This window comes from Megascapheus bottae, chromosome 31 (assembly GCF_031878675.1).
Source record: "Megascapheus bottae isolate mThoBot1 chromosome 31, mThoBot2.hap1, whole genome shotgun sequence".
In the NCBI taxonomy this organism is placed as follows: domain Eukaryota; kingdom Metazoa; phylum Chordata; class Mammalia; order Rodentia; family Geomyidae; genus Megascapheus; species Megascapheus bottae.
Genome location: NC_143539.1, coordinates 255,458 through 282,746, shown reverse-complemented (window position 1 = coordinate 282,746; position 27,289 = coordinate 255,458). Strand labels below are relative to the sequence as shown.

At 58.5% G+C, this 27,289-nt stretch overlaps 2 protein-coding genes across 5 annotated transcripts; both read left to right on the top strand.

The window, feature by feature from the left end:
* Window positions 1-324: 324 nt before the first annotated feature.
* Window positions 325-7,605, top strand: LOC150043347 (uncharacterized). Of its 2 annotated transcripts, XM_090322024.1 has the most exons (3): window positions 325-418; window positions 2,609-2,735; window positions 4,375-7,605. In XM_090322024.1, exons 1-3 carry the CDS (start codon window positions 389-391, stop codon window positions 5,931-5,933), a joined length of 1,716 nt encoding a protein of 571 aa, XP_090178150.1. In that variant the 5' UTR covers window positions 325-388; the 3' UTR covers window positions 5,934-7,605. The 2 variants fall into 2 exon arrangements, with proteins under 2 accessions (XP_090178150.1, XP_090178151.1); XM_090322025.1 differs by lacking the exons at window positions 325-418; window positions 2,609-2,735 and adding an exon at window positions 2,756-2,927.
* A 6,954-nt stretch (window positions 7,606-14,559) lies between these two features.
* On the top strand, window positions 14,560-23,567 carry LOC150043346 (uncharacterized). 3 transcript variants are annotated; one of them, XM_090322009.1, is made up of 3 exons: window positions 14,560-14,686; window positions 18,566-18,692; window positions 21,191-23,567. In XM_090322009.1, the coding sequence occupies exons 1-3, from the start codon at window positions 14,645-14,647 to the stop codon at window positions 23,023-23,025; spliced, it is 2,004 nt and encodes a 667-aa protein (XP_090178135.1). In that variant the 5' UTR covers window positions 14,560-14,644; the 3' UTR covers window positions 23,026-23,567. The 3 variants fall into 3 exon arrangements, with proteins under 3 accessions (XP_090178135.1, XP_090178136.1, XP_090178137.1); XM_090322010.1 differs by lacking the exon at window positions 14,560-14,686 and adding an exon at window positions 18,275-18,453 and having other exon boundaries at window positions 21,191-23,566; XM_090322011.1 differs by lacking the exon at window positions 14,560-14,686 and having other exon boundaries at window positions 18,615-18,688; window positions 21,191-23,566.
* Window positions 23,568-27,289: the final 3,722 nt, after the last annotated feature.

Sequence of the window (27,289 nt, the reverse complement as noted above, 5' to 3'; positions counted from 1 at the left end):
GGAAATCCGCCATGTCTGACATGGACCAGGGGACACAGTGGCCGGCCAAGCGGGAGCCCAGTGAAACTGCTGGTTCCCAAAGGTAACCCGGGACCAGGCGCAGAAGGCCATCTTGGTCACGGGGACTACACTTCCCACAATGCCTCGAGGCGAGTGGCAGAGGGCGCATCCAATGGGGATGGAAAACGGCGCGCCGGGGCGGGCTCTGGCCGGGACTTCCGGCACCGCTGCGGGCGTCGCCGTGGCGGACCCCGCGTCTCCCTTCGCACCTCTGCAGCGCTCGCGCCGCGGCGCTCCGACCACGGCGATGAGAGGGCGCGGGCTGGAGACCAGAGTCCCGGGCGCGCCGGCCTCCCCGGGAGGTGTCCCCTGCCGCCCCCGGCCGGGGATGGCCGCCGTCGCGCAGCCCCGGGGTCAGGTAGCGATCGCCTCCCTCAGACTTCTCCTCAGTTCTAGACGCGGGGTCGTGGTCGGGGGTCGTGGCCGGGGTCGGGGGTCGGGGCCGGGGTCGGGGGTCGTGGTCGGGGGTCGGGCTGGGGTCGGGGGCCGGGATCGGGGCCCGGGATCGGGGCCGTGGTCGGGGGTCGTGGTCGGGGGTCGGGGGCCGGGGCCGGGGGCCGGAGTCGGGGCCGGGGCGGGGGCGGGGGCGGGGGCGGGTTCAGGGGCCGGGGCAGGAGGTCGGGGCCGGGGTCGGTGCGGACACTGAGGGGCGGGGCGGGGATCCGGGCGGGGGCTGGGGTCGGGGTCGGGGTCAGGGGTCGTGGCCGGGGGTCAGGGGTCGTGGTCGTGGCCGGGGTCGGGGTCGGGGTCGGGGCGGGGACCGGGGTCGGGGTCAGGGGTCGTAGCCGGGGTCGGGGTCGGGGTCGGGGCGGGGACCGGGGTCGGGGTCAGGGGTCGTAGCCGGGGTCGGGGGTCGGGGCCGGGTCCCGGGGTGCGTGCGGACACGGAGGGGCGGGTCGGGGCGGGTCGTGTTCGTTGCTCTGGGGGCGCTGCGCCGGCGCGGGGAGGAGGTCCTCCGGGACCCAGGCCCTGGAGCGGCGGGGAGGGAGCGGAGGGAGGGAGGCTGGCTCCGGAGCCGCCGGCCGTCCGCGTCCCCCTGCGCTCCAGCAGCTCTCCTTCCACCGGAGTCCGGCCGGGCCGGCAGGCCACCTGCTCCACGGCGGCCCCGAGGGGCCTCCTGGGCGGGGCGGGGAGCCACAGACCGAGGCTGGGAAACTGGCCCGGGACCGCTCCCGGCAGGGGATGCCGAGAGACCCGAGTCCACGGAGCCCCTGTCACAGTCCACGCCCTCCTCACCCCCACCGTGAACCCCTGCCCCCACCCCCTCCTCCTCTTACCCCCACCCGTGAACCCCTGCCTCCACCCCCTCCTACTCTTACCCCACCGTGAACCCCTGCCTCCACCCCCTCCTCACCCCACCCGTGAACCCCTGCCTCCACCCCCTCCTCACCCCACCGTGAACCCCTGCCTCCACGCCCTCCTCACCCCACCGTGAACCCCTGCCTCCACGCCCTCCTCCTCTTACCCCCACCCGTGAACCCCTGCCCCCACCCCCTCCTCACCCCACCGTGAACCCCTGCCCCCACCCCCTCCTCCTCTTACCCCCACCCGTGAACCCCTGCCTCCACCCCCTCCTACTCTTACCCCACCGTGAACCCCTGCCTCCACCCCCTCCTCACCCCACCCGTGAACCCCTGCCTCCACCCCCTCCTCACCCCACCGTGAACCCCTGCCTCCACGCCCTCCTCACCCCACCGTGAACCCCTGCCTCCACGCCCTCCTCCTCTTACCCCCACCCGTGAACCCCTGCCCCCACCCCCTCCTCACCCCACCGTGAACCCCTGCCTCCACGCCCTCCTCACCCCACCGGTGAACCCCTGCCTCCACCCCCTCCTCCTCCTACCCCACCCGTGAACCCCTGCCTCCACCCCCTCCTCCCCTCACCCCCACCCGTGAACCCCTACCACCCCTTCCTCCTCTCAACCCTCACCATGAACCCCTGCCACCCTCCTCCTCCTCTCACCCCCACCCATGAACTCCTGCCTCCACCCCCTCCTCTCACCCCCACCCATGAACTCTTGCCTCCACCCCCTCTTCCTCTCACCCCACCTGTGAACCCCTTCCTCTCACCCCCACCCGTGAACCTCTGCCTCCACCCCCTCTTCTCATCCCCACCCATGAACTCCTGCCACCCCCTCCTCTTCTCACCCCCCACCTGTGAACCCCTTCCAACCCCCTCCTCCTCTCACCCCTTCCTCCTCCTCTTGCCCCCCCACCCGTGAATCCCTGCCACCACCCCCTCCTCTTCTCACCCCCACCCCTCCCACTTGCCTCACCCGCTGTGCCTTTAGACCCTTCTGGAGCAGGTGTTACGAGTGGTGTCCAAGGCCTCACTCTGGTGACCCCTCTTTTGCTCTCTGGAACTGTCTCGGGTATACATTGCCTCCCACTCAATATTTGATGGGCCTGGGGATCCTAAAGAAACCCTAAACCCAAGCTAAGGGTTGCATGGATGAGGGAGGGAAGGTGACACATATTGTAGGTGGAGCAGCCTGGACTCAGTGTCAGGGCAGAAGCTGGTCACGTAGTGTCTGTCCCAACCCCGCAGGCCCGCACCACGTTTGCAGATGTGGTTGTTTTCTTCTCCGGGGAGGAGCTGGCATTTCTCAGCCGGGCGCAGAGGCTTCTCCACCTTGCCGTGATGCTGGAAAACTTTGCACTCGTAAACTCCGTGGGTATGTCTGCTGCTCCGCTCATCCCTCCCCTCTGTTGGACCCCACCACTGTCTGTTGTTGCCCCTGTGCTGTGGGTACTGCTCGGAGCCCTTCACGCTGCTGCTGCAATGAGGATTGGTGTGGACTGAAGGTGAAGATGGAAGATGTCTGCAGGGCAGCTTGGCACCTCTCACCTGGCTCCAGGTCCCCAGGGTGGGTGTCTCTGGGGCTCCACCGTGCCATTTGACCCACGTTGCCTTGGGACTTTTTTTTTTTCAAAGCTGCCTGTTTTAAGGACTCCAAGCGTTGTTGTAATTGACACTCACAGAGACCATGAGCTTTTTTTTTTTTTTTTTTTCCCCTCCGGACCTTCCTTCTAGTTCCATCTGCCCATCTTTCCTCTGGTCTGTTTCGTGCTAAGGGCTCCACCCACCTTGTCTTCCATGGGACTTGGGCTGTGAACCTGGAATGCAGGGGCAACCATGTGGGTTCATAGGGCAGACATGGTGGGACTATCTCAGGAAGACCTGTTCACACTGGGGAGAGAGCCAGTGGGAGGTGTCACATCTGAACTGTTCCATACACCATGAGACTGCCTCCTTACTGCCATAGTACAAACACCACTGTGGGCAGGTGGTCTGCCATCCAGTGCCCATGCTGGCATCTTCCTGTGACTGGCCGAGGGCCCTGCTCCTCCAGCCCGGCTTCCCCACCCTCCCTGTCCCTCCACATGCTCCCGCCTGCTGCCCCTCAGTAGTGTTCGTACACCTAAGCTGTAATGTCTCTAAGCTCAATTCAAGGTGGTTTTGTTTTCTCTGGCATTGGAGTCAACCAATTTATTTATTTTATTGGTGGGGGGGAAGTTTTGAGACTTGAACTTGGCCTCTGTCCCTGAGCACTTGTTACTCAAGGCTAATGCTGTACCACTTTGAGCCACAGCTCCATTTCTGGTTTTTGAGGGCTTAATTGGAGATAAGAGTCTCACGGGAGGATCAGGAGCATAGCCTACTGGTAGAGTACTTACCTAGCATGCACAAAGTCCTGAGTTCCATTCCTTGGTACTACATATACAGAAAAAGCCAGAAGTAGCCTTGTGGCTCAAGTGGGAGAGCATTAGCTTTGAGAAAGAAGTGTCCAAGGACAGTGCCCAGACCCTGATTCAAGTCCCCTGAGTTAAAGCCCCTGGACTGGGGAGGGGGGGAAGAGTCTCATGGGGACTTTGCTGCCCTGGCTGGCTTGGAACTGTGATCTCAGCCTCTGGAGTCACTAGGATTACAGGTGTGAGCCACGGGCACCCAGCTTGGATTCAATCAATCTTCTACATAGTATAAACTTATTACCGGGTGATATGAAGTTCAGGCTAAGGAAAACCTTGGGGTGAGGTTGGCAGTTTTCCAGGGAGGATGCACGTAACGGAACGTTGTGTATGGAGACGTAAGTTGCAGTGTTGCCCCCGCCCTCTGTGCTGTGGCTCCCTGTGTGTGTACCGGCTGAAGGTTTCCAGATTCTGTTGTGCTCAGATGCCTAATGCAATGGTCAAGCAGCCCCTGACTCCATGCCTTACCCACAGTCCTCCACAGTGTGGAGTCGAGTGAGGGCCTTGCACTGTGAGGCCCTGGCCACACGGATTTCACGTCATTTCTCATTTCTCTGGTTTCAGGCTGTGGGCATGGAGTGGAGGATGAAGAGACATCCGGGAGGCATGCTGCTCTGGAGGGAGTGTCCTGCTCAGGGTCTGCCACGGCTGGTCCAGCCCTCCACAAGACCTACCCCTGTCACACCTGTGACTCCGTCTTGAAGCACGTTTTACACCTGGCTGACCCACCTGGGCAGAAGCCCCATGTGGCCGGAGCTTGTGCAAACCATCCTCAGCCTCAGGGGTGTCACAGAGAGCAGAGAGCCTTGAAAAATAACATGGCCAGGACTGTGGCTTTGAAGAGCTATGGCTTTTGTACACCAGGGAGGCCCTGTGGTTGTGAAGACGTGTGGAAAGAGTTCCCAGGTGTATCCAACCTCCTGGGGCTCCACATCATTCCTGAAGGTGAGGGGCCAGACAGCGCCCAGGGTGGGGAGGCTTTGAACCATGGGGACAGTCACGGGTCCCCTGAGGGCGGAGCAGTGCCCGGCCACACAAATACAGCTCTTCCCGACCTTAGCGTCTGCACCCTAGTGAATGCTCATGAGCGTGGTGAGTGTGAGGCCGTGCTCCATGGAGAGCGCAGCAAGTGTGAGCCCCAACGGAAGCACCCTGGGGAGGGGTCTCCCGAGTGTCGGCCCTGCGGGAAGTCGTTTAAGGGAGGAGACGCCCTCGCGGCCCACTGGAGCGCCCACGCAGGAGAAAGGCCCTATGTGTGCAGCGAGTGTGGGAGGTCATTTACTCGGCGCTCCCACCTTGTGAGTCACTGCGGAATTCACACGGGAGTCAAGTCCTACGGGTGCAGCGAATGCGGGAAAACCTTCAGGCAGAAGGGTGTACTCCTCAGGCACCAGGCAGTTCACAACGGAGAGAGGCCCTACGAGTGTTTAGAATGCGGGAAGTCCTTCAAGCAAGGACGCAACCTCGCCGTGCACCAGAGAGTCCACACCGGGGAGAGGCCTCACGCGTGTCAGGAATGTGGGAAGTGTTTTAAGCAGAGAGATGCCCTCACCGTCCACCAGCGCGTCCATACTGGAGAGAGGCCCTATCGCTGCGGTGAATGTGGGAAATCGTTTACCCAGCGCGTCAACCTTGTTGGGCATTCCAGAATCCATACTGGGGAGAAGTCTTATGAATGTAGTGATTGTGGGAAAGCCTTCAGGTACAGAGCCAATGTTGTTCATCACCAAGAGACTCACAAAGAGACAAGGCCTCACGAGTGTGCCCAGTGTGGCAAAGGCTTCAACCAGAGAGCTCACCTGCTCATTCACGGGCGGGTCCACTCTGGAGAAAGGCCTTATGAGTGTGAGCAGTGTGGGAAAGCCTTCGGGCACAAAACAAGCATTCTTCGTCACAGGAAAGTCCACAGTGAGGGAAAGCCCGGGAGTGTGTTCAGCGTTGGCAGAGTCTTAGTCAACAATCTGACCTCGTTAACACGCGAGACAGTACACGCTGGGCAGAGGACCGGAGAACATGGTCAAGGTCAGAAGTGTATTACAGAATGCTGGTCTCCTCAGCGCCCAAACTGCCACACTGTAGAAAGGGCCTGTGAAGGTGGCTCTCAGCCCTGGGGCCCACCTTAGAACGGGAAGGACACTGAAGAGCTTCCATTAGAGACCCACCAGCCTGCAGTCTGTCCAGTGGGTAAGATCCTCCCCCCACTCCACGCCCCGGCCTGGGGAAGATTGCCCGTGAGCTCCGAGGTAACGTCAGGTGAGGCTCACAGCTGCTGCTCTGCTCATTCTGTACTTTGCAGGGATTCTGACACAAGAATTCATTGCCCCGCTCTCTAAACTGCCTCACCCAGTGGACGAATGGTACACTTGAGAGGTAGCACGAGGCACACTACCTGTGTTTCTGTTGTCTCACTCCCTGGTGGAAATCTTTGTCACCTTGAGCCATTAAGACAACTTTAATGTATCTGCTGAACAATTATGCCTTGGATGACTGTCTTAAGGCCAGCCTAGAGCAAGAAGAGGTTTAAATTCTGCCTGTTCTGTAGGCAAGGTCTCAGTCACAGTGTGCTTCTGTTGCCATTCACAGAAGTTGTACTTCTGGGGCCAGGAGCATGGCCTCGTGGTAGAGTGCTCGTCTAGCATGCACAAAGCCCTGGGTTTGATTCCTCGGTATCACATACATAGAAAAAGCCAGAAGTGGTGCTGTGGCTCAAGTGGTAGAGCTCTAGCCTTGAGAAAGCCCAAGGACAGTGCCCAGGCCCTCAGTTCAAGTCAAAAGGAAGAAGACCAAGTCATACTTCAGTGGAAGATCAGCAGAGCAAGGTTTTATTGACAAAGTCAGCAATAGCAGATTGTGTGAAAACTGAACTCTTTTGATAGATAACTACTTGCCAGTCATTTTATTTTTTGTGTGTTGGTTCCGAGTTTGGACTCTTGACTTACTTGCTCATGACTAGTGTTCTACCACTTGAGCTGTATCTCTCCTGAGCTCTGCATCAGTACCACATTTTGCTGGTTATTCAGAGATGGAATGTGTGACCTTTTCTACTGGGAACTTTTAGTCCCCAACCTCTGAGCGGTGAGACTTACAGGCATGAGGCACTGGCACCTAGCTCAGAGTCCTTGCTCTTTTTTTTTTTTTTTTAAAGCCCAATTATATATGTTACAGAAAAGGACCAAACTATGGACGACCAAAAAATAGCCAGATGGTGGTGACACATACCTGCTAGTCTCCTAAGCTTTGCATTTTAAAAGACTTGAACAACATAACTTATTATATAAAGAAACTAGTAAGAATTAGCATCAAGGGGCAAAAACAAAATAAACAACAACAACAAAAGCAATGGTCCAGCTGGGTGCTATGGCTCACACCTGTAATCCTAGCTACTCAGGAGGCGGAGATCTGAGGATCAAGGTTCAAAGCCAACCCTGGGCACAAAAGGACCTGAAACTCTATTCTCCAGTTAACCTCTAGAAAATGGGAAATAGGGTTTGGCTCAAGGGTAGGGCGGTAGCCTTGAGCTAAAGAGCTCAGGGACAGTGTCCAGGCTGAGTTTCAAGCCCTATGGCCCACTAAATAAATAAATAAATAAATAAATAAGGGGCTGGGAGTTTGGCCTAGTGGTAGAGTGCTTGCCTAGCATGCATGAAGACCCGGGTTCAATTCCTCGGTACCACATACATAGAAAAAAAGCCAGAAGTGGTGCTGAGGCTCAAATAGTAGAGTTCTATTCTTGAGAAAGCCCAAGGACAATGCTCAGGCCCTGAGCTCAAGGCCCAGGCTACGAAAAAAAATAAATAAATAAACAAGTAGCATCAGATGTCGTACAGCTATATTAATTTAGCTTTTCACCTTTGGAGTCAAAAATTTTAATCTCTGACTAGATATTAAATGTTTTAATATTAATATTAAATAATACTTAATATTACAATATTAATCAAAACCAGATCTTAATAATATCAGTTTGTGTGACTGAGGTCTAGGACATAGCAGACACTGAAATGAGCCTCCATTCAGGTAAGACTTAATTTCTGTAGCGGGCAGAATCCACATTGGCAGATGACTTAGGCAGTTGTCTTGTAAAACATAATCTTTGTCCAAGAGCCAGGGAGCTGTCCTTGGACACTTTTTGCTTAAGGTGAGCCCTCTGCCACTTGAGCCTGTGTCACTTCCAGCTTTTTCTGAGTATGTGGTACTGAGGAATGGAACCCAGGGCTTCGTGCATGCTAGGTGAGCACTTGACCACTAGGCTATGCTCCCGGCCCAAGCCAGTATATTTTATAAATATTATTACAGTAGAAAATAAATATGTGCACAGCCAGAGTGGTTTCTGTTCTTATTTGAAGAAAAAGGCTGGGACTGGGGTGTGTGCTGATTAAGGGTTGTGAAGTTGCAGTGATTTCTGTTGGGTCTAGTACAGACCTATGGTCCTTTCTCCAGCTTAATTTCCCTCTCCTGCAGTCCATTTATAGTAAATTCCCATCCACTAACACCAGGACAGGTTTCATTACAGCCCTCAGAACTGGCCAGCTGTGAGCAAACAGTAAGAGATAAAGGGTTGGGCTGGGAGGGGAGAATGCTGAAAGGGAGGGCAGCAGTCAAGACGAATTGTGCCCAGCTTGGAGAGTGCCTTGGGTGGGCGAAGCCCTGGGCTCCATTCCTCAGTTCCACACACAGAAAAAGCTGGGAATGGCACTGTGATTCAAGTGGTAGAGTGCTAGCCCTTGAGCAGCAGAGGTTCAGGGACAGGGCCCAAGCCCTGAGTTCAAGTCTCAGGACTGACACGCGCGCGCATACACACCACACACACACACACACACACATTGTCCCAGGCACACACACACACACACACACTGTCCCAGGCGCGCACACACACACACACAAACACACTGTCCTAGGCACACACACACACACACACACATTGTCCCAGGCACACACACACACACACACACACTGTCCCAGGCGCGCGCGCACACACACACACAAACACACTGTCCCAGGCACACACACACACACACACACTGTCCTAGGCACACACACACACACACACACACACACTGTCCCAGGCGCACACACACACACACACACACACTGTCCCAGGCGCACACACACAAACACACACACTGTCCCAGGCACACACACACACACACACACGCACTGTCCCAGGCACACACACACACACGCACTGTCCCAGGCACACACACACACACACACTGTCCCAGGCACACACACACACACACACACACTGTCCCAGGCGCACACAAACACACACACTGTCCCAGGCACACACACATACACACACACACACACACACTGTCCCAGGCACACACACACACCTCTGTGAGTGTCAGAGGAGGCCGAGTGTGATCTCCACCTCTGTGAGTGTCAGAGGAGGCCGAGTGTGATCTCCTCTGTGAGTGTCAGAGGAGGACGAGTGTGATCTCCACCTCTGTGAGTGTCAGAGGAGGCCGAGTGTGATCTCCACCTCTGTGAGTGTCAGAGGAGGCCGAGTGTGATCTCCTCTGTGAGTGTCAGAGGAGGACGAGTGTGATCTCCACCTCTGTGAGTGTCAGAGGAGGCCGAGTGTGATCTCCTCCTCTGTGAGTGTCAGGGGAGGCCGAGTGTGATCTCCATCTCTGTGAGTGTCAGAGGAGGCCGAGTGTGATCTCCACTTCTGTGTCAGAGGAGGACGAGTGTGATCTCCACATCTGTGAGTGTCAGAGGAGGCCGAGTGTGATCTGCACCTCTGTGAGTGTCAGAGGAGGCCGAGTGTGATCTCCACATCTGTGAGTGTGCTGAGGAGGCCGAGTGTGATCTCCTCCTCTGTGTCAGAGGAGGCCGAGTGTGATCTCCTCATCTGTGAGTGTCAGAGGAGGCCGAGTGTGATCTGCACCTCTGTGAGTGTCAGAGGAGGCCGAGTGTGATCTCCTCCTCTGTGAGTGTCAGAGGAGGCCGAGTGTGATCTCCACCTCTGTGAGTGTCAGAGGAGGCCGAGTGTGATCTGCACCTCTGTGAGTGTCAGAGGAGGCCGAGTGTGATCTCCTCCTCTGTGAGTGTCAGAGGAGGCCGAGTGTGATCTCCTCTGTGAGTGTCAGAGGAGGCTGAGTGTGATCTCCACCTCTGTGTCAGAGGAGGCCGAGTGTGATCTCCACCTCTGTGAGTGTCAGAGGAGGCCGAGTGTGATCTCCACCTCCGTGAGTGTCAGAGGAGGCCGAGTGTGATCTCCATCTCCGTGAGTGTCAGAGGAGGCCGAGTGTGATCTCCACGTCCGTGAGTGTCAGAGGAGGCTGAGTGTGATCTCCACCTCTGTGTCAGAGGAGGCTGAGTGTGATCTCCTCATCTGTGAGTGTGAGAGGAGGCCGAGTGTGATCTCCTTATCTGTGAGTGTGCTGAGGAGGCCGAGTGTGGTCTCCTATTTGTTTGTCTCCCTCAAGGAGACCGTGTGAGGTCTCAGCCACCGTGTCGGGGTGTGGGTGAATCTTCAGTGCCAAGGTCCTGGTTCCAGGAAGTCTGGGGTCCCCAGGGAGTCAGCCCTTCATCTCCCGGGGTTGGGAGCCAGGAGAGAAGAGGCACAGGGACTGAGTTTGGCTTCTCAGAGTTTGCTAATAGCTGCTTACAGTTGGTCTGGGGTGGAGACAGAACCTAGACACAGAACACAGAGAGCTCCGACCCTGGTCCGCGTTTCCATGGGTAAATCCGCACCGAGGACTCCTCCTTCACTGACTCCTGGGTTGGACAGGGCACAAGGATCTTGAGCCCGTGGGGCCTGCCTCTCATGCCTTGTTCTTCCCACAGGTGCCCATGACTATGGAGGTGCTGGGAGACCCCACACAGGTGAGTGGAAGATGTCTGGGCTCTCCGTGCATGTGATCATGCCCCCTCGCCTCCCTGTGTTCTGAAATCCTTCTTTTCCAGTTTGAGTCTGACTAAGGGCTCTCCAAGTTGACTGGCAAACATTAGGCTTATGTGGAGTGTTTTGGATTGCTTGCAGCCATGCATGAAGATATGCCAGGTTGTCCCAGCCTTAGAAGCTCCAATCTTTAAGTGTGTGCAATGAGGGTGAGCCCGCCTCGCGTTTTCATTGGTGCTGGGGCCACAGGTGCAGGAATGGGAAGTCGTGTCTCTCTCAGATGGGCACAGTTTGACTATCAGGCCCCAGGGCTTGTTGGGCTGTTCATGGCTGTAGTGTGGAAACCACATGGTTTGGGCGCAGGGGTGGGGTGGGCGGTTTTAGCCTTCAGGAGGACGGTGGTTTCCCATGATGTTTCCGGCCTCCCAGGTGTCCCCTGCCTTCTGATGCCCCAGCTCGCCTCCTGGTAAGGGTGATCTTCCTGAATTGCCGTTGATCGTGCACGTCCTCCTCGCTGTCTCCAGGAGGCAGAGGCGGAGCCGGGCTGTGCTGTGGGAAGGCATCCATAGTTTTGTCAGCTTACAGGGTGGGAGTAAAGTGGGGTTGCTGCATGGCAGAGTGTCCATCTTCTGGGTTTTGCCTCTTGTGTGTGCCTTGGTCCCTAAGAAACAGCCCAGGGCTCTGTGCTCCTACTCTGTACCCGGTGTCTCCGTGGCTTGTAAAGTGAGGGCCACGCTGAGGAGGGGTCTTGCTGGGCCTGTGGCGCGTCACATGTTCTGTGTTCTGGAGGTCATAACACCGAAGCTGATGCCACAGTAAGACTGTGGAGCCTGGGACGGTTCATCGTGGTCATGATATCCTGCCGTGCCATTGTGGCGTGACTTCTGTCAGTGTGCCACACGCTGGATAGAGCGTGCTGAGGACCGTGAGGGGCCAGAGACATTTCTGTGTCCTGGGGGATGGTTGGAAAAGCTGTGGGCTGAGGGAGAGGTCGTGCACCTGGGAAGGGCCTGTGGCCGATGGTAACGCAGGGAGGTGAGACCTCATTGGCAGTCTGTGAGAGTACGGCATGGCGTCATGGGCAGGAGTGGAAGTTAGGTGGAGTCTCGTGCTCATCTTGCTGCGAGTGCTGTGGGAGCCGATCAGGTTCTGGGGATGGAAAGCCCTTCCTTCTCCATGGAGTATTTGGGGTCCATGCCAGGGAGGGAGGGGGAAAGGAGCTGATCACAGATGTTCTGTTCCAGCCTCCGCAGGCCTGTGTGACTTTTGAGGATGTCGTCGTTCACTTCTCCAAGGAGGAGTGGGAGTTCCTCAGCCCGGCCCAGAGGCTCCTGTACCAGCTTCAGACCTCCAACCACTAGCGCTGTGTCACCTCTGCTGTGTGCTGTAGTCAAGCTGTGCACACTCCCTGAGCAGCTCTACTGGCTGCCTGTCTAATGAGAACAGGCCCAAGTCTGGGTGGAAGTTAGCTGACAGCTAGCCTCATTGATGTCCCCTGTGTACCCCGCTCCCGGACGTCCTTCTGACGTTTGCTCATAGTTCATTTTAGGAACTCTGGGCATCATGTGATCGAGACCCCTCCCTAGGGGGGCCCAAGTCCAGGGCTGCCGTCACTGGGTCCTCCTCCCAGTCTTTGCAGTGCTGTCTGCCATGCTCTGCTGTCTTGAGGTACTCAGGGCCATTAGAGTGTCACTGGCCTGCCCGTCCCTGGGGACATGGTTTCCATACTTCTCAGTCTGAGCACCTGGGACTCCAGAAAAAAGACATGTCAAGATGATCTCCAAAGGGCTGTCCACTTGAAGGCTGCCTGACCCGGTGAGGTCATGACAGCTGGCTGATCCCGGGCATACCGGGAAGCTGCCCTGTGTCCCAGTGTTTGTGGTGCAGATGACACAGGACACACCCCACTCCCACCTTGTCATCCCCACACTTGACCCTGGCTTGTCAGATCCCGCATGAGCTGTAGTTCTGTTTATAGAGGAGTGTGCGCAAACCCCTACCTCTTCCCTGAGCAGCTGTTGGTTGTCGTGTCTCGTGTGGGGAGGTTTGCACACAAGCCCCGTGCTGCAAGGCAACCCCTTCTGCCCCGGACCCCTGCTTCTACATCCTAAAAATAGTTGTATGGGACCAGAGTTGTAGCTCAGTGGTAGAATATATGCCCGGCATGTGCAAGGCCGAGTGTTTCATCTCAGCACCACTTTTTCTTCCCATCATCGCCTGCATGCATACAGCCATCATTTCTCTGATTGCAGGTTGTGAGCATGCAATCCAGGATGAGGAGACATCCCTGCAGAGTGTTTCTTTGAAAGGAATGTCACACTTGAGGATCCCAAAGGCATGCGTCCCGTACCCTCCCGGGACACTCACCTTGGTGACATCTTTGTCCCAGTCTTGAAAGACATTGTGCACCTGGCAGAACCACCCGTGCAAAAACTGTCCCTGGCTGGAGCTTGTGCCAGCCTCCCCCAGCACCTGAGCCACCTCAGGGCAGTGAGGCCCTGGAAGAGGGACAGGAACCAAAACTCGTTTCTGGAGAGAGATGGACTCTGTGTCTCGGTTCCCCTTTGGTTTCCCACCTTTGCCGGACCTCCCTGATGGTGAGAAGCTAAACAGTGCTGAGTTTTACCATGGAAAAAATACATACAAGTTGGTTAGCTGCCGAAAAACTTCCAGGCCCTTAAGTATGTCTTTTCATAACCCAAGAGTCTACACTGAGAAAAGTCTTGCTGAGCACAGCAACCGTGAGAATGAGTTCCACGATGGTCACGCCCTTGGCCAGCACCAGGGAATGCACAGTGGAGGGAGGCCTTACGAGTGTCAGGACTGCGGGAAGTCTTTCAAGGAAAGGTTTTCCCTTATTGCACACCAGACAGTGCACACTGGAGAGCGGCCTTACGCGTGCAGAGAGTGTGGGACGTGCTTTAGGGAAAGATGTTCCCCCACCAAGCACTGGAGAGAGGCCGTACCAGTGTGGGAAGTGTGGGAGATCTTTTACTCAGCGCACCCACCTCGTAAGTCACAGCACAGGTCACACAGGAGAGAAGTCCTAGAGTGCGGCGAGCGTGGGACGCCCTTCGGGCACCAGGTGGTTCACAGCGGAGAAAGGCCGGAGAAAGGCCGGCGTGCGGGGTCCGCCCTCACCGTGCACCGGGGAGTCCACCTGGAGGCTTCCTGCAGGTGAGGAGGCCGCCTGGCTGCACGCCAAGGACGTCTCCCTAGACCAGACCCGAGGACGCCCTGGCCGTGGGAGGACCGCGGAAGGCGCCTCCTCGGCGGGGAGGAGCGCAGAAGGACGGGAGGGCGGGGAGGACCACGGGAGGGCGGGGAGGATCGCGGAAGGCGCCGCCTCGGCGGGGAGGAGCGCGGAAGGACGGGAGGGCTGGGCCTGCGCTTGGCGCAGCCTCGGCGGGGAGGAGCGGACGTGCCTGCTGGGCGGGCCTGGGCGGGCGCTCCGGGGTGGCCCGCAGCCCTGGGGCCTCAGCCTCCCCTCTGCGGAGGGCGGCCCGGCCTCGCCCAGCTCCGCCGCCCCATCGCGGCTACTGAAGGCCTGGCCGCAGGACGCGCCGCGGAGGTCGCCGCGGGGGGACTCCGGGGCGAGGGGAGCGGCGGCCTTCCTTCCTGTTCAAGCCCTGCGGGTTCAGGGCCCTCCCCCGCGGGAGACCCCTTCCCCGGAACCCCCCGGGTGCCCGGGCTCCAGCCCGCACCCCGGCCCGTCCTGGCCTCTGGCCGCCAGCGGAGGAGCCCTGGGGTGGTGAGAGGCGCCAAGAGCTCCGGCCGTGCGAACTACGTTACCCACAATCCAGCGGGCTGAGTGACAGCCGCGGGAGCCAGTGAGCGCGGGGAGCGGCCGGTTCCCCTCCGGGACTTCCGGCCCCGCCCTCGCCGGTCGGCGCAGTTCCGCGGTGGCTTCCTGCGGTGGGAGCGGAGCCCGCGGGACGCGTGCGGGGCGAGGGCCGCCCTCGCCGCCCTCCGCTGCGGGCGGGCGCCATGGCTGAGGCTGCCCCGAGGCCCCGGGTGCCTCGGAATCCGGTAGGTCCCGGCCCGCAGGGGAGGGCGGGACGGCGCCCCTCGGGTCCCCGCCTGCCCCGTGGAGGGGGAGGAGAGGAGGGGAGGGGAGAGGGGAGGGGAGAGGGGAGGGGAGGGGAGGGGAGGACGGCCGGGTCCCCGCCTGCCCCGTGGAGAGGAGAGGAAGGGAGGGCAGGGGAGAGGGGAGGGGAGAGGAGGGGAGGAGAGAGGGGAGAGGAGAGAGGAGAGGAGAGGGCGGCCGGGTCCCCGCCTGCCCCGTGGAGGGGGAGGAGAGGGGAGGGGAGGGGAGGAGAGGGCGGCCTGGTCCCCGCCTGCCCCTTGGAGAGGAGAGGAAGGGAGGGGAGGGAGGGGAGGGACGGGACAGGACGGCCGGTCCCACCGGGAGACAGGGAGGGGCCGGGAGGTTTTGCCTGGAGGAAGAGCAGGGTCTGACTTAGGTTCCCAAGGCCTGGAAGGGGATGGGGAGAAGGGGGAGAGACGACACCAAGAGCAGAAGTGGAACCTCTTGAAACTTTCCACAGACACAAGGGGCGGGGAGGAAGAGAGGAGGAGGACGAGGAGGAGGCCGAGGCCGAGGCCGTGGCTGTGCTGAGGAGGAGAGGAGAGGTCGTGGCTGTGCTGAGGAGGAGAGGAGAGGCCGTGGCTGTGCTGAGGAGGAGAGGAGAGGCCGTGGCTGTGCTGAGGAGGAGAGGAGAGGCCGTGGCTGTGCTGAGGAGGAGAGGAGAGGTCGTGGCTGTGTTGAGGAGGAGAGGAGAGGTCGTGGCTGTGTTGAGGAGGAGGAGGAGGAGGAGGAGGAGGAGAGGCCGTGGCTGTGCTGAGGAGGAGAGGAGAGGCCGTGGCTGTGCTGAGGAGGAGAGGAGAGGCCGTGGCTGTGCTGAGGAGGAGGAGGAGGAGGCCGTGGCTGTGCTGAGGAGGAGGAGGAGGCCGTGGCTGTGCTGAGGAGGAGAGGAGAGGCCGTGGCTGTGCTGAGGAGGAGAGGAGAGGCCGTGGCTGTGCTGAGGAGGAGAGGAGAGGCCGTGGCTGTGCTGAGGAGGAGGAGGAGAGGCCGTGGCTGTGCTGAGGAGGAGAGGAGAGGCCGTGGCTGTGCTGAGGAGGAGAGGAGAGGCCGTGGCTGTGCTGAGGAGGAGAGGAGAGGCCGTGGCTGTGCTGAGGAGGAGAGGAGAGGCCGTGGCTGTGCTGAGGAGGAGAGGAGAGGCCGTGGCTGTGCTGAGGAGGAGAGGAGAGGCCGTGGCTGAGCTGAGGAGGAGAGGAGAGGCCGTGGCTGTGCTGAGGAGGAGAGGAGAGGCCGTGGCTGTGCTGAGGAGGAGAGGAGAGGCCGTGGCTGTGCTGAGGAGGAGAGGAGAGGCCGTGGCTGAGCTGAGGAGGAGAGGAGAGGCCGTGGCTGTGCTGAGGAGGAGAGGAGAGGCCGTGGCTGTGCTGAGGAGGAGAGGAGAGGCCGTGGCTGTGCTGAGGAGGAGAGGAGAGGCCGTGGCTGAGCTGAGGAGGAGAGGAGAGGTCGTGGCTGTGCTGAGGAGGAGAGGAGAGGCCGTGGCTGAGCTGAGGAGGAGAGGAGAGGTCGTGGCTGTGCTGAGGAGGAGAGGAGAGGTCCTGGCTGTGTTGAGGAGGAGAGGAGAGGTCGTGGCTGTGTTGAGGAGGAGAGGCCGTGGCTGTGTTGAGGAGGAGGAGGAGGCCGTGGCTGTGCTGAGGAGGAGAGGAGAGGCCGTGGCTGTGCTGAGGAGGAGAGGAGAGGCCGTGGCTGTGCTGAGGAGGAGAGGAGAGGCCGTGGCTGTGCTGAGGAGGAGAGGAGAGGTCGTGGCTGTGTTGAGGAGGAGAGGAGAGGTCGTGGCTGTGTTGAGGAGGAGGAGGAGGCCGTGGCTGTGCTGAGGAGGAGAGGAGAGGCCGTGGCTGTGCTGAGGAGGAGAGGAGAGGCCGTGGCTGAGCTGAGGAGGAGAGGAGAGGCCGTGGCTGTGCTGAGGAGGAGAGGAGAGGCCGTGGCTGTGCTGAGGAGGAGAGGAGAGGCCGTGGCTGTGCTGAGGAGGAGAGGAGAGGTCGTGGCTGTGTTGAGGAGGAGAGGAGAGGTCGTGGCTGTGTTGAGGAGGAGGAGGAGGCCGTGGCTGTGCTGAGGAGGAGAGGAGAGGCCGTGGCTGTGTTGAGGAGGAGGAGGAGGAGAGGCCGTGGCTGTGCTGAGGAGGAGAGGAGAGGCCGTGGCTGTGCTGAGGAGGAGAGGAGAGGCCGTGGCTGTGCTGAGGAGGAGAGGAGAGGTCGTGGCTGTGTTGAGGAGGAGAGGAGAGGTCGTGGCTGTGTTGAGGAGGAGGAGGAGGAGGAGAGGCCGTGGCTGTGCTGAGGAGGAGAGGCCGTGGCTGTGTTGAGGAGGAGAGGAGAGGCCGTGGCTGTGCTGAGGAGGAGAGGAGAGGCCGTGGCTGTGCTGAGGAGGAGAGGAGAGGCCGTGGCTGTGCTGAGGAGGAGAGGAGAGGCCGTGGCTGTGTTGAGGAGGAGAGGAGAGGTCGTGGCTGTGTTGAGGAGGAGAGGAGAGGTCGTGGCTGTGTTGAGGAGGAGGAGGAGGAGGAGGAGGAGGAGAGGCCGTGGCTGTGCTGAGGAGGAGAGGCCGTGGCTGTGTTGAGGAGGAGAGGAGAGGCCGTGGCTGTGCTGAGGAGGAGAGGAGGGGTCGTGGCTGTGCTGAGGAGGAGAGGAGAGGCCGTGGCTGTGCTGAGGAGGAGGAGGAGAGGCCGTGGCTGTGCTGAGGAGGAGAGGAGAGGCCGTGGCTGTGCTGAGGAGGAGGAGGAGAGGCCGTGGCTGTGCTGAGGAGGAGGAGGAGAGGCCGTGGCTGTGCTGAGGAGGAGGAGGAGAGGCCGTGGCTGTGCTGAGGAGGAGGAGGAGAGGCCGTGGCTGTGCTGAGGAGGAGGAGGAGAGGCCGTGGCTGTGCTGAGGAGGAGAGGAGAGGTCGTGGCTGTGCTGAGGAGGAGGAGGAGAGGCCGTGGCTGTGCTGAGGAGGAGGAGGAGAGGCCGTGGCTGTGCTGAGGAGGAGAGGAGAGGTCGTGGCTGTGCTGAGGAGGAGAGGAGAGGCCGTGGCTGTGCTGAGGAGGAGGAGGAGGCCGTGGCTGTGCTGAGGAGGAGAGGAGAGGTCGTGGCTGTGCTGAGGAGGAGAGGAGAGGCCGTGGCTGTGCTGAGGAGGAGGAGGAGGCCGTGGCTGTGCTGAGGAGGAGAGGAGAGGCCGTGGCTGTGCTGAGGAGGAGAGGAGAGGCCGTGGCTGTGCTGAGGAGGAGAGGAGAGGTCGTGGCTGTGCTGAGGAGGAGAGGAGAGACCGTGGCTGTGCTGAGGAGGAGAGGAGAGGTCGTGGCTGTGCTGAGGAGGAGAGGAGAGGCCGTGGCTGTGCTGAGGAGGAGGAGGAGGCCGTGGCTGTGCTGAGGAGGAGAGGAGAGACCGTGGCTGTGCTGAGGAGGAGAGGAGAGGTCGTGGCTGTGCTGAGGAGGAGAGGAGAGACCGTGGCTGTGCTGAGGAGGAGGAGGAGAGGCCGTGGCTGTGCTGAGGAGGAGAGGAGAGGCCGTGGCTGTGCTGAGGAGGCTGTGGCTGTGCTGACCTCTGGGGGTGTTGGGGGTGTTGAGGGTCGGGTTTCTTTAGAGCTGCCTGGTGGCCGGGGTAGGACTGTGCATTATGTGGGGAGATTAGAAAGAGGTCTGTCATGTGGAGCAGAGGTCACGTCACGGCCCAAGGGGACAGTGGGCATGCAGAAGGAGTGCAGGCTTCCCACCCGACACGCCCAGTTTGGGGCACCCTAGGCGGGCCAGCCTGTGGTGTGTGGGGGCACAGTGGTGGTGGAATGTCACGTGAGAGGAGGAGGGGCGTGGGGTGGGTAACCTGTAGGAGGAAAGTGGACGGTTGGGTAATCTGTCCCTATCTCCACAGGGCTCTGTGGCCTTCGAGGACGTGGCCATTGGCTTCTCCCAGGAAGAGTGGGGGCTCCTGGGTGAGGCCCAGAAGCTCCTGTATCTTGATGTGATGCTGGAGACCTTTGTCCTTTCGGCCTCGGTGGGTAAGTCCTCACACCTGCGCTGACCTCCTGGTTTCTGCCTGCGCCTTTCCCAGGCCGCCCTCTGCCTGGTCCATAGCTGGGCCTTCAGCCAGGCCGCAGCCCCGCCCATTTCCCCACAGCCAGGCTGAGGCCCCTCCCAGGTTCCCACAGCCAGACCACTGCCCCGCCCATTTCCCCACAGCCAGGCTGAGGCCCCGCCCATTTTCCCACAGCCAGGCCGAGGCCCCTCCCATTTCCCCACAGCCAGACCACTGCCCCGCCCATTTCCCCACAGCCAGGCTGAGGCCCCGCCCATTTCCCACAGCCAGGCCGAGGCCCCGCCCATTTCCCCACAGCCAGACCACTGCCCCGCCCATTTCCCCACAGCCAGACCACTGCCCCGCCCATTTCCCACAGCCAGGCCGAGGCCCCTCCCAGGTTCCCACAGCCAGCCCAGTGCCCCGCCCATTTCCCCACAGCCAGACCATTGCCCCGCCCATTTCCCCACAGCCAGACCACTGCCCCACCCATTTCCCCACAGCCAGACCATTGCCCCGCCCATTTCCCCACAGTCAGACCACTGCCCCACCCATTTCCCCACAGCCAGACCACTGCCCCGCCCATTTCCCCACAGCCAGGCCGAGGCCCCGCCCATTTCCCCACAGCCAGGCCGAGGCCCCGCCCATTTCCCCACAGCCAGGCCGAGGCCCCGCCCATTTCCCTCACAGCCAGACCACTGCCCCGCCAAGGTTCCCACAGCCAGGCTGAGGCCTCGCCCATTTCCCCCTCACAGCCAGGCCTCGGCCCCGCCCATTTCCTCCTCACAGCCAGACCACTGCCCCGCCCATTTCCCCCCACAGCCAATCCGAGGCCCCGCCCATTCCCCCCCACAGCCAGGCTGAAGCCCCGCCCACATTCCCATAAACATCATAGCTCCTTGACCCTGCCCACTTACAGCCTGACCATAGCACCGCCCAGCCAGCCTTGCTAACTTGTTCCTCATTTTGTGAATGATAAGATGTCCCCAAAAGCTTTTTTTTTGAGGGGGGGTCATGGGGCTTGAACTCTGGGCCTGGGAACTATCCCTGAACTCAAAGCTCAAAGCTATCACCCTACCACTTTGAGCCACAGCTCCACTTTATTTTTTTTGTTGTTGCTGCTGGGTTTTTTTTGTTTTGTTTTGTTTTTGTCTGAGCCACTGGCCCCTCCCCACCACGGCTTTTGAGTGGTTAGTTGGAGATAAGCACTCATGGACTTTCCTTCTGGGCTAAATACTGCAATCCTTAGATCTCAGCCTCCCAAGTAGATAGATAGGGTTACTGGTGTGAGCAGACAGTGTCCCAATACATAGTAGCTTGGTAATATATTCATAAACACCAATGTCATTGTAAAGAATTTACAGGATCTAGGATATTTTTACAATACCAATAGCCAGTTCTCAGACCCCACAGGGTCAAACTGACCGTCTACATGTGATTCACTTCTGCTGTTTACGAACGGGCAGTATGAGATCGATCCCAACAGTGAAAAGTTTTGTTCTCAAAAAAACTGTCTTGGAGCCGGGCTCGGTGACTCACGCCTATCATCTTAGCTACTCAGGAGGCTGAGATCTGAGGATCAAGGTTCAAAGCCAGCAGGGCACCAAAAGGACCTGAGACTCATCTCCAGTTAGCCTGTAGAAAATGGGAAGTGGGGCTTGGCTCAAGGGTAGGACGGTAGCTGAAAAGCTCAGGGACAGCACCCAGGCCAAGTTCAAGCCACATGACCCACCAAAAAAAAAGTCTTTGTGGGACTAAGAGTCTCATGCTTTGTATTGTTGTAGTGCCCAGACTGGCTTTGAACCATGATCCTCGGATCTCAGCCTCCTGAGTAGCTAGGATTACAGATCTGAGCCACCACGCTGGGCTTCCCTGACACTTTTATTTCCACGTAACCACCAGAAAGCTGGAACTGGTGCTGTGGCTCAGAGTGGTAGAGCGCTAGCCTTGAGTGAAAAAGCTGAAGAAATAAAGGCATGAAGAGAGGGAGGGAGGGAGGGAGGGAAAGAGGGAGGGAGGGAAGGAGGGAGGGAGGGAAGGAAACAGGGAAATTTATTACTATCGTTTCTGAAAGTCCGGCAAGGTGGGAAGCCAGCAGGTGGACAGGAGACAGTACTGGAGGGGGAAGTGTTAGGCCACAGCCCGCACTGGGGAGTTGACATGAGCAACAGCAGAACAAACGGCGTGTGTTGACTGGGTGAAATGCTTTGGGTGCTCTGGGCAGGGCTATGACCCTGCCATCCACCAGTCACTCCCAGCACATTGAGAGAAAAGCAGTGCGTTTGCTCCAGTAGTAGAAGGCACAAAACCAGGCTTGTAGAGTGGGCTCTGGAGGGGCTGCCTGCATGTGAACCGCAGGCTTTCGGTGGGGCTGTGTTCTCACTGGACCTTCCAACAGTGTCACACTACACAGAAAACAGCAGGACGTTGTTGGGACACACCCCCACTTCAGCGTGGCTTTCATCAGTGTCTCTCTTCCAGTGTGTGGGCACAAGATGAAGCATGGAGAGGCGTCTTCTGTGCAGGTTGTTCCTGCAGACGAGCCACCAGCAGTCAGGACTCCGGGGGCCGGGCCGTCCGTTCCAGAGACACACATCTGCGACATCTTCATCCGTGTCCTGAAGGACCTCCTGCACCTGGACGACCTGCCTGCACATGAGCTGTACGAGAGGGGGGCCTGGGCGGACTGCCCCCAGGGCCAGAGGCGGCACACGGGGGAGAGTCCAGTGAGCAGAGGCGTGGATCCCCCGTCCGGGAGCCCCGTCCCCTGCAGAGGGTTTGGAAAGGGCTTCTCTGCCAGGTGGGGGCCTCTTCAGCCCCAGGCCGCCTCCAGAATCACTGAGTGTGGGGAGGTCTTCCTCCTCGGAGAAAGTCACGGCCCGCCAGACACACGCTGGAGAGCTTCCAGCCCCCCACAGCCAAATATCCAGCACCTCAGAGGCTGTAGCTGTGAATCCAGCAAATGTGGACGCACTTTCCAGGATAACAATGAGCCTGTCCTACCCCAGACGCCCTGCGGAAGAGAGCGGCCTAATCAGTGCACTGAGTGTGCCAAGCTGGCTTCTCTGGTTGCCCACCAGGGGCTTCACTCGGCAGAAAAACAGTACAAGTGCGGTGAGTGCGGGAAGAGCTTTCACCAAAAATCCAACCTCACCGAGCACTGCCGGACGCACAGGGAGGAGAAGCCCTACGAGTGTGGGCGCTGTGGGAAGGCCTTCGGGTGCAAGTCCAACCTTCTCCGGCACCAGAGAACCCACACGGGTGTATGGCCCCACGAGTGCAAGGACTGTGGGAAGCTGTTTAGGCAAGTCTGCAGCCTGGTTAAACACAGGGCAGTCCACACTCCAGCAAGGCCTTATGATTGCAGCCACTGTGAGAAATCGTTCAGTCAGAAAGCCACTCTCGTCATACACCAGAGAGTCCACACAGGAGAAAGGCCTTACACGTGCGGAGACTGTGGGAGATCTTTCAGCCAGAGCTCCAACCTTATTCAGCACTGCAGAATTCACACCGGAGAAAGGCCGTACGAATGTGGAGAATGTGGCAAATCCTTCAGCCAGAGAGCCACCCTCATGAGACACCAGCGGACGCACACTGGAGAGAGGCCGTATGAGTGCAGGGACTGCGGGAAGTTCTTCAAGCAGTACTTCTACTTCGTGGAACACTGCAGAAGTCACACTGCCACGAACGTGTTTGAGTGTGGCCAGTGTGGGAAGTCCTTTAGCCAAAGAGCCACGCTCTCTAGACACCAGAGAGGTCACACCGGGGAAAGCTCTTATGAGTGTGGGGAGTGTGGAAAAGCCTTTGAGTACAAATCTAAACTTGACCGGCACAAGAGAACTCACAGTGGAGAAAGGCCGTACGAGTGTATGCAGTGTGGAAAGTTCTTCAGGCAGAGCTACAGCCTCCTGGAACATCAGAGAATCCACTCTAGAGTCAGGCCTTATGGGTGTGACCAGTGTGGGAAATCCTTTAGCCGAAGAGCAGACTTCATTAAGCACCAGACAGTTCATACTGGAGAGAGGCCTTACAAGTGCGGGGAGTGTGGGAAGGCCTTTAATCGAAGCACCAGCCTCACTCAGCACTGCAGAATTCACACGGGAGAAAGGCCGTATGAGTGTGGGCAGTGCGGGAAGTCTTTCAGGCAGAAGTCGGACCTCCTTCAGCATCAGGTCGTGCACACAGGAGAAAGGCCCTACGTGTGCAGCGAGTGTGGGAAGTCTTTTAGCCAACGCTCTAGCTTCTTTCAGCACCAGAAGAGCCACCCTGTGGAGAGGCCCCCGAAGGCCGGAACCCTGGGGAGTGCCTTGGCCTGAGGTCTGAAGGCCCACACTGAAGAAGGGCTTTAGACGGCCAGCAAGAGGCTGTCTCCTCCATTCACTGTCACGGATCTGGAGAGCCTCGGTGTGGGCTCCTGTGCCGCGGGCGAGCCCCTCACCTCCAGGTGCCAGGCGTGCAGGCGCTGCACAGCTCGACTGCCTCGACCGCCCCAACTGCCCCAACTGCCCCTGTGGTCACGGAAGCCATCTGCCTTCCCTCCGGCGAGCGCCCTGTGCCTTGCTGGGGATTGTTCCCTGTCGCACGCTGGAGGACTGGGGCTGGAGGCTGCAGGTGGCGTTCATGGGCATGTGATCCTGTGGGTGGCGTTCGCACCCAGTCACACGATCCACTAGCTTGGTGTCTTGAATGCTGTGGTTTATGCTGATGACATCATCTGCTGTGACCCAACCCTGGGCCCGTCGGTATGGAAGAGTGAACAGACCCCACTGGTGTTCATCTGAGGTTGCTTCATTTGCATTGCTGCCGTGTCTCCAGTGGAATAAAACATGGTGACCCTCGTGTGGACTGTGCTGTCTTTTGTGAAGGTACTTAACTCCTACTGGAAGTTTATTTTACTCCACAGGCTAATTGCTGTCTGGCACGGTGCAGTTCAGAATAGCCTGATGTATGTGGTGTGTGTGTGGGGGGGGGGGGGGCGTGCACACACACGTGCACCAAATTACCTTCATAGTGTTCAGAAAATATACACTCACGCGTGTGGTGTACGTGTGTGGAGACAGGGAACGAGGGAAAGACCCGTATAGTAAATGATCAAAGAATCAAATTGCTGCCAGGCCCAGTGTGAGAGATCTGTCCCCAAGCTCTGTCCTTCAGCACTGAGAGACAGGAACGTTGGACAGTGCAGGACTGGAAAGAGCATACATGTCGCCAGGACAGGATCCTATCATGAAACAGGGCCTACCCATGGCATCCTGGGCACACCCTGCCTGGTGGGGTCTGCCTCGCACCCCTGCTCACACCTCACCCTGCCCTTCCCGTAACTTCCAGCCATGGACATCTGGCTGAGGAAAACAGATGGAGGCAGGCGGCAGGGCCCGGCTTCATATCTGTCCCCTTGGTTCCCAGGTGTGCTAGCCTTGAGCACAACGTGTCTGAGGGGCAGTGCCGGGGCCCTGAGTTCAAGCCCCACAGCTGACAAAAATGAAAATAAAAGACAAATTCATTTGAAGGATAGTATTTCTATCCTCTAGAATGTAGGAAGCTTTCCAAATCTGAATGTGCATATGCATATGTACATGCATAAAAGCATGGTTTCTTTTTTTTCTCTTCCCAGTCCTGGGCTTGATCTCAGGGCCTGGGCACTGTCCTTGGGTTTTTTCAAGGAGTGCTGCAGGCCAGTGTGCAGGATGGGCTGGGCACCGCCCCCTGCCCGCAGAGAGCGCCCCCCATGCCTGCACCTCTCAGATGAGGCCATGGGGAGGAGCAGGGGACTGTGAACCCAGCCGTTCCCATCATGCAGGAAGTGACCTTCCCACACTTGGCCATTCAATTCTCCCAGAAGAGAGGGGGCTCTTGGAGAGGGAGTCCTGCTGTGAAATGCTGGACACGGCGCATGCATGAGGAGACCCAGGTGTGCCCCTGGAGACCCATGTGTGCCCTAGAGACCTGAGTGTGCCCTTGGAGACCAGATCTATGTCTTGTGCCCAAGTTATGATCCCTCCCTCTACTGGTCACTACCTGTGTGAGGAACTGGACCCGGGTTATGCTCCTCATGAGCTGCGTTCTCCATACTTGTTCCCCAGTGTGTGCTCTGCTGTCTGCTCCAGGCTGTATGCTTTTAAATAACATTTTACTGTTATTGTTAAGGTGTCGTACAACGGGGTACATTTGTCTTTTGGCTGATGTCCCACCTTCCTTCACTTTCCCTCCACTTCCCCTCCCATGCCTGCCATCCCTGCCCACAACTTGCACAATCACTTTCCACATAGTGTACAGCAAATGTCATGATTGCACTTGTTCCCTTCTTTCCTCCATCTCTTTGACCCCTGTAAAGAGCAGAAAACAGGGGGCGAGGGGAAGCACTGTACTCTGGTTTTGACCTGCACGTCCTTAAATAACCCTTGTCACCAGTTACCTAATTCCATTTGCATTATCTTGATCTGGCACCTGTGCCCCACACGGAGTGGACGTGTCCTTCCTCACAGAGGCCTGAGCTGGACGCTCCAGCCTTTGCTTCCTCCTCCTCCTCGGGGCCTCTGTAGTCTCGCCCACTCGAGTTTCCAAAGGCCCTGCACTTCAAAGCAGCTCCTTCAACTTGCCCACAGCTGCTTTGTCCTCATGGTACTGTTGCTTTCTGTTTCTTATTCTTGGAGAGAGGGCCTCACTCCATAGTACAGACTAAGACCTTAGTGCTGGGATTACAGGTGTGTCTCTCCACACCTAGCCCATGGTAGGCCTTCCCTTCTCCAAAGATGTCAACGTGCATTTGGCCTTTCTCTCATCTCGGGCTTTGGCCCTGGTCTGAGGAAGAGCTGCTCTGGGGCACACTGTACCTACACAAGGACTGTCACGGGTCAGTCCCCCACAGCAAGTGCACCCCAGGAACTGAACTCTCTGAGATGGATGACCGGGTCTTGGGAAATGTTTTGTACCAGTCTAGGGACCAAACCACATCCTCAGTGCAGAAATGGTTTGTGGGCAGCGCCCATGTGAAAGGCTTCTGTTGATGCAAACTTTCAGCAGAACCAAAATCAAAAGCCCTGGGAAAGGTGCGTGGACAAGATCTTGTCTTTGACAAGCTGCAGAAGCCTGGTGGACAGAGCTGGTCCCCTCTGGGGAGGCCTCTGCAGCCCCCACGGGCACCCTCTTCCAGCAGCAGCAGTAAGGAGTGGGCAGTGCTCTGGAGTGAGGAGCAGGGGGTTTCCTGGCACCAGCAGACACACCGTCCAGGACCCACCCTGGAGAAGGACTGTGAGGGAAGCCAGCCTGAGGAAGCCTTCGCCTGCAGCTGAGTATGTGGCCAGCACAGGACGTTAAAGGACCCCCGAGGGTCATGATCCTGGGAAGTCCTTTGGCAGACAGTGCGGCCGTACTGAAGAAGCGCCTTACGGACATAGCGAGTGTGACCACCTCTATCCACACATCTGAACCTGACCTCAGCCAGAGCTGCCACCAAGGACTCCACAAGTGGGAGGCGTGTGGGAGAGGCTTTGCCTACAAGCCTCACCGAGCACCGGAGTACACGGCTGAGAGCTACCACATCCGTGTGGGGAGGGGAGGAAGACTTTGAGCTGCAAATGTGAAGTTGTTCAACACCAGAGAACCCACAGTGGAGAAACGCCTTATGAGTGCAGTGCTTGTGGGAGTTTTCAGACAGCTCTCTAACCTCATCTGACATGGAGTGTTCACATTGGAGACAGACCTTACGAGTGCAGTGAATGTGGTGTCTTTTAGCTGCAAATTTGTCCTCCCGAGAGTCCACACTGGAGAGAGGCCGTAAGAGTGTGCAGAGTGTGGAAAGTCCTTCACCCGGAAATCTGACCTCATTCAGCACTGGAGTCTGAGTCCTTCACACAGTGCTCCAGCCTCCTTCAGCACCGGAGAGGCCCTATGTGTGCAGGCAGTGCCAGTCTTACTCAACACCAGTGCGTGCACACAGGAGACCCTGTACACACAGGGAATGTGGGAAATCCCTTAGCCAGGGCTCCAGCCTCATTCAGCACCCGAGAGTCCACACTGGAGACAGGCCTTACACAAGCAGTCAAGGTAAGAAATCCTTTACGGCCTTTTGCCGTGTGATGTACTGACCACATTATGTCACTGGCCGCTGGGACAGGAACAAGGACACTGTAGTAAATTAAATAGAATGTATCCACAAGTGTTCACTGCTAATGGCTGTGCGATCACTGTTTAAAGAATTTCTGAGGGGCAAGAACGTGGCCTGCTGGTAGAGTGCTTGCCCAGCATTCACGAAGCCCCGGGCTCCGTTCCTCAGTACCACATACACAGAGAAAACCGGAAGTGGTGCTGTGGCTCCAGTGGCAGAGCACTGGCCTTGAGCAAACAAAAAGTGTCTAGGACAGTGCCCAAGCCCTGAGTTCAAGCCCTGCTCTGGATTTGGTATGTCTCCTGCACACTGCTGGGGTCCAGACCTGGCCCTCAGCAGGAATGCTGGCTTCCAGAGGACCTGGGCAGGCCGGGGTTCCGACCTAGCCTAGCTTTGCAGGCAGCCTCGAGGTGAGCACACACCACGTCTAGATGACCTGCAGCCCCACATCCGCTGCAGGCTGCAGTTCTGGA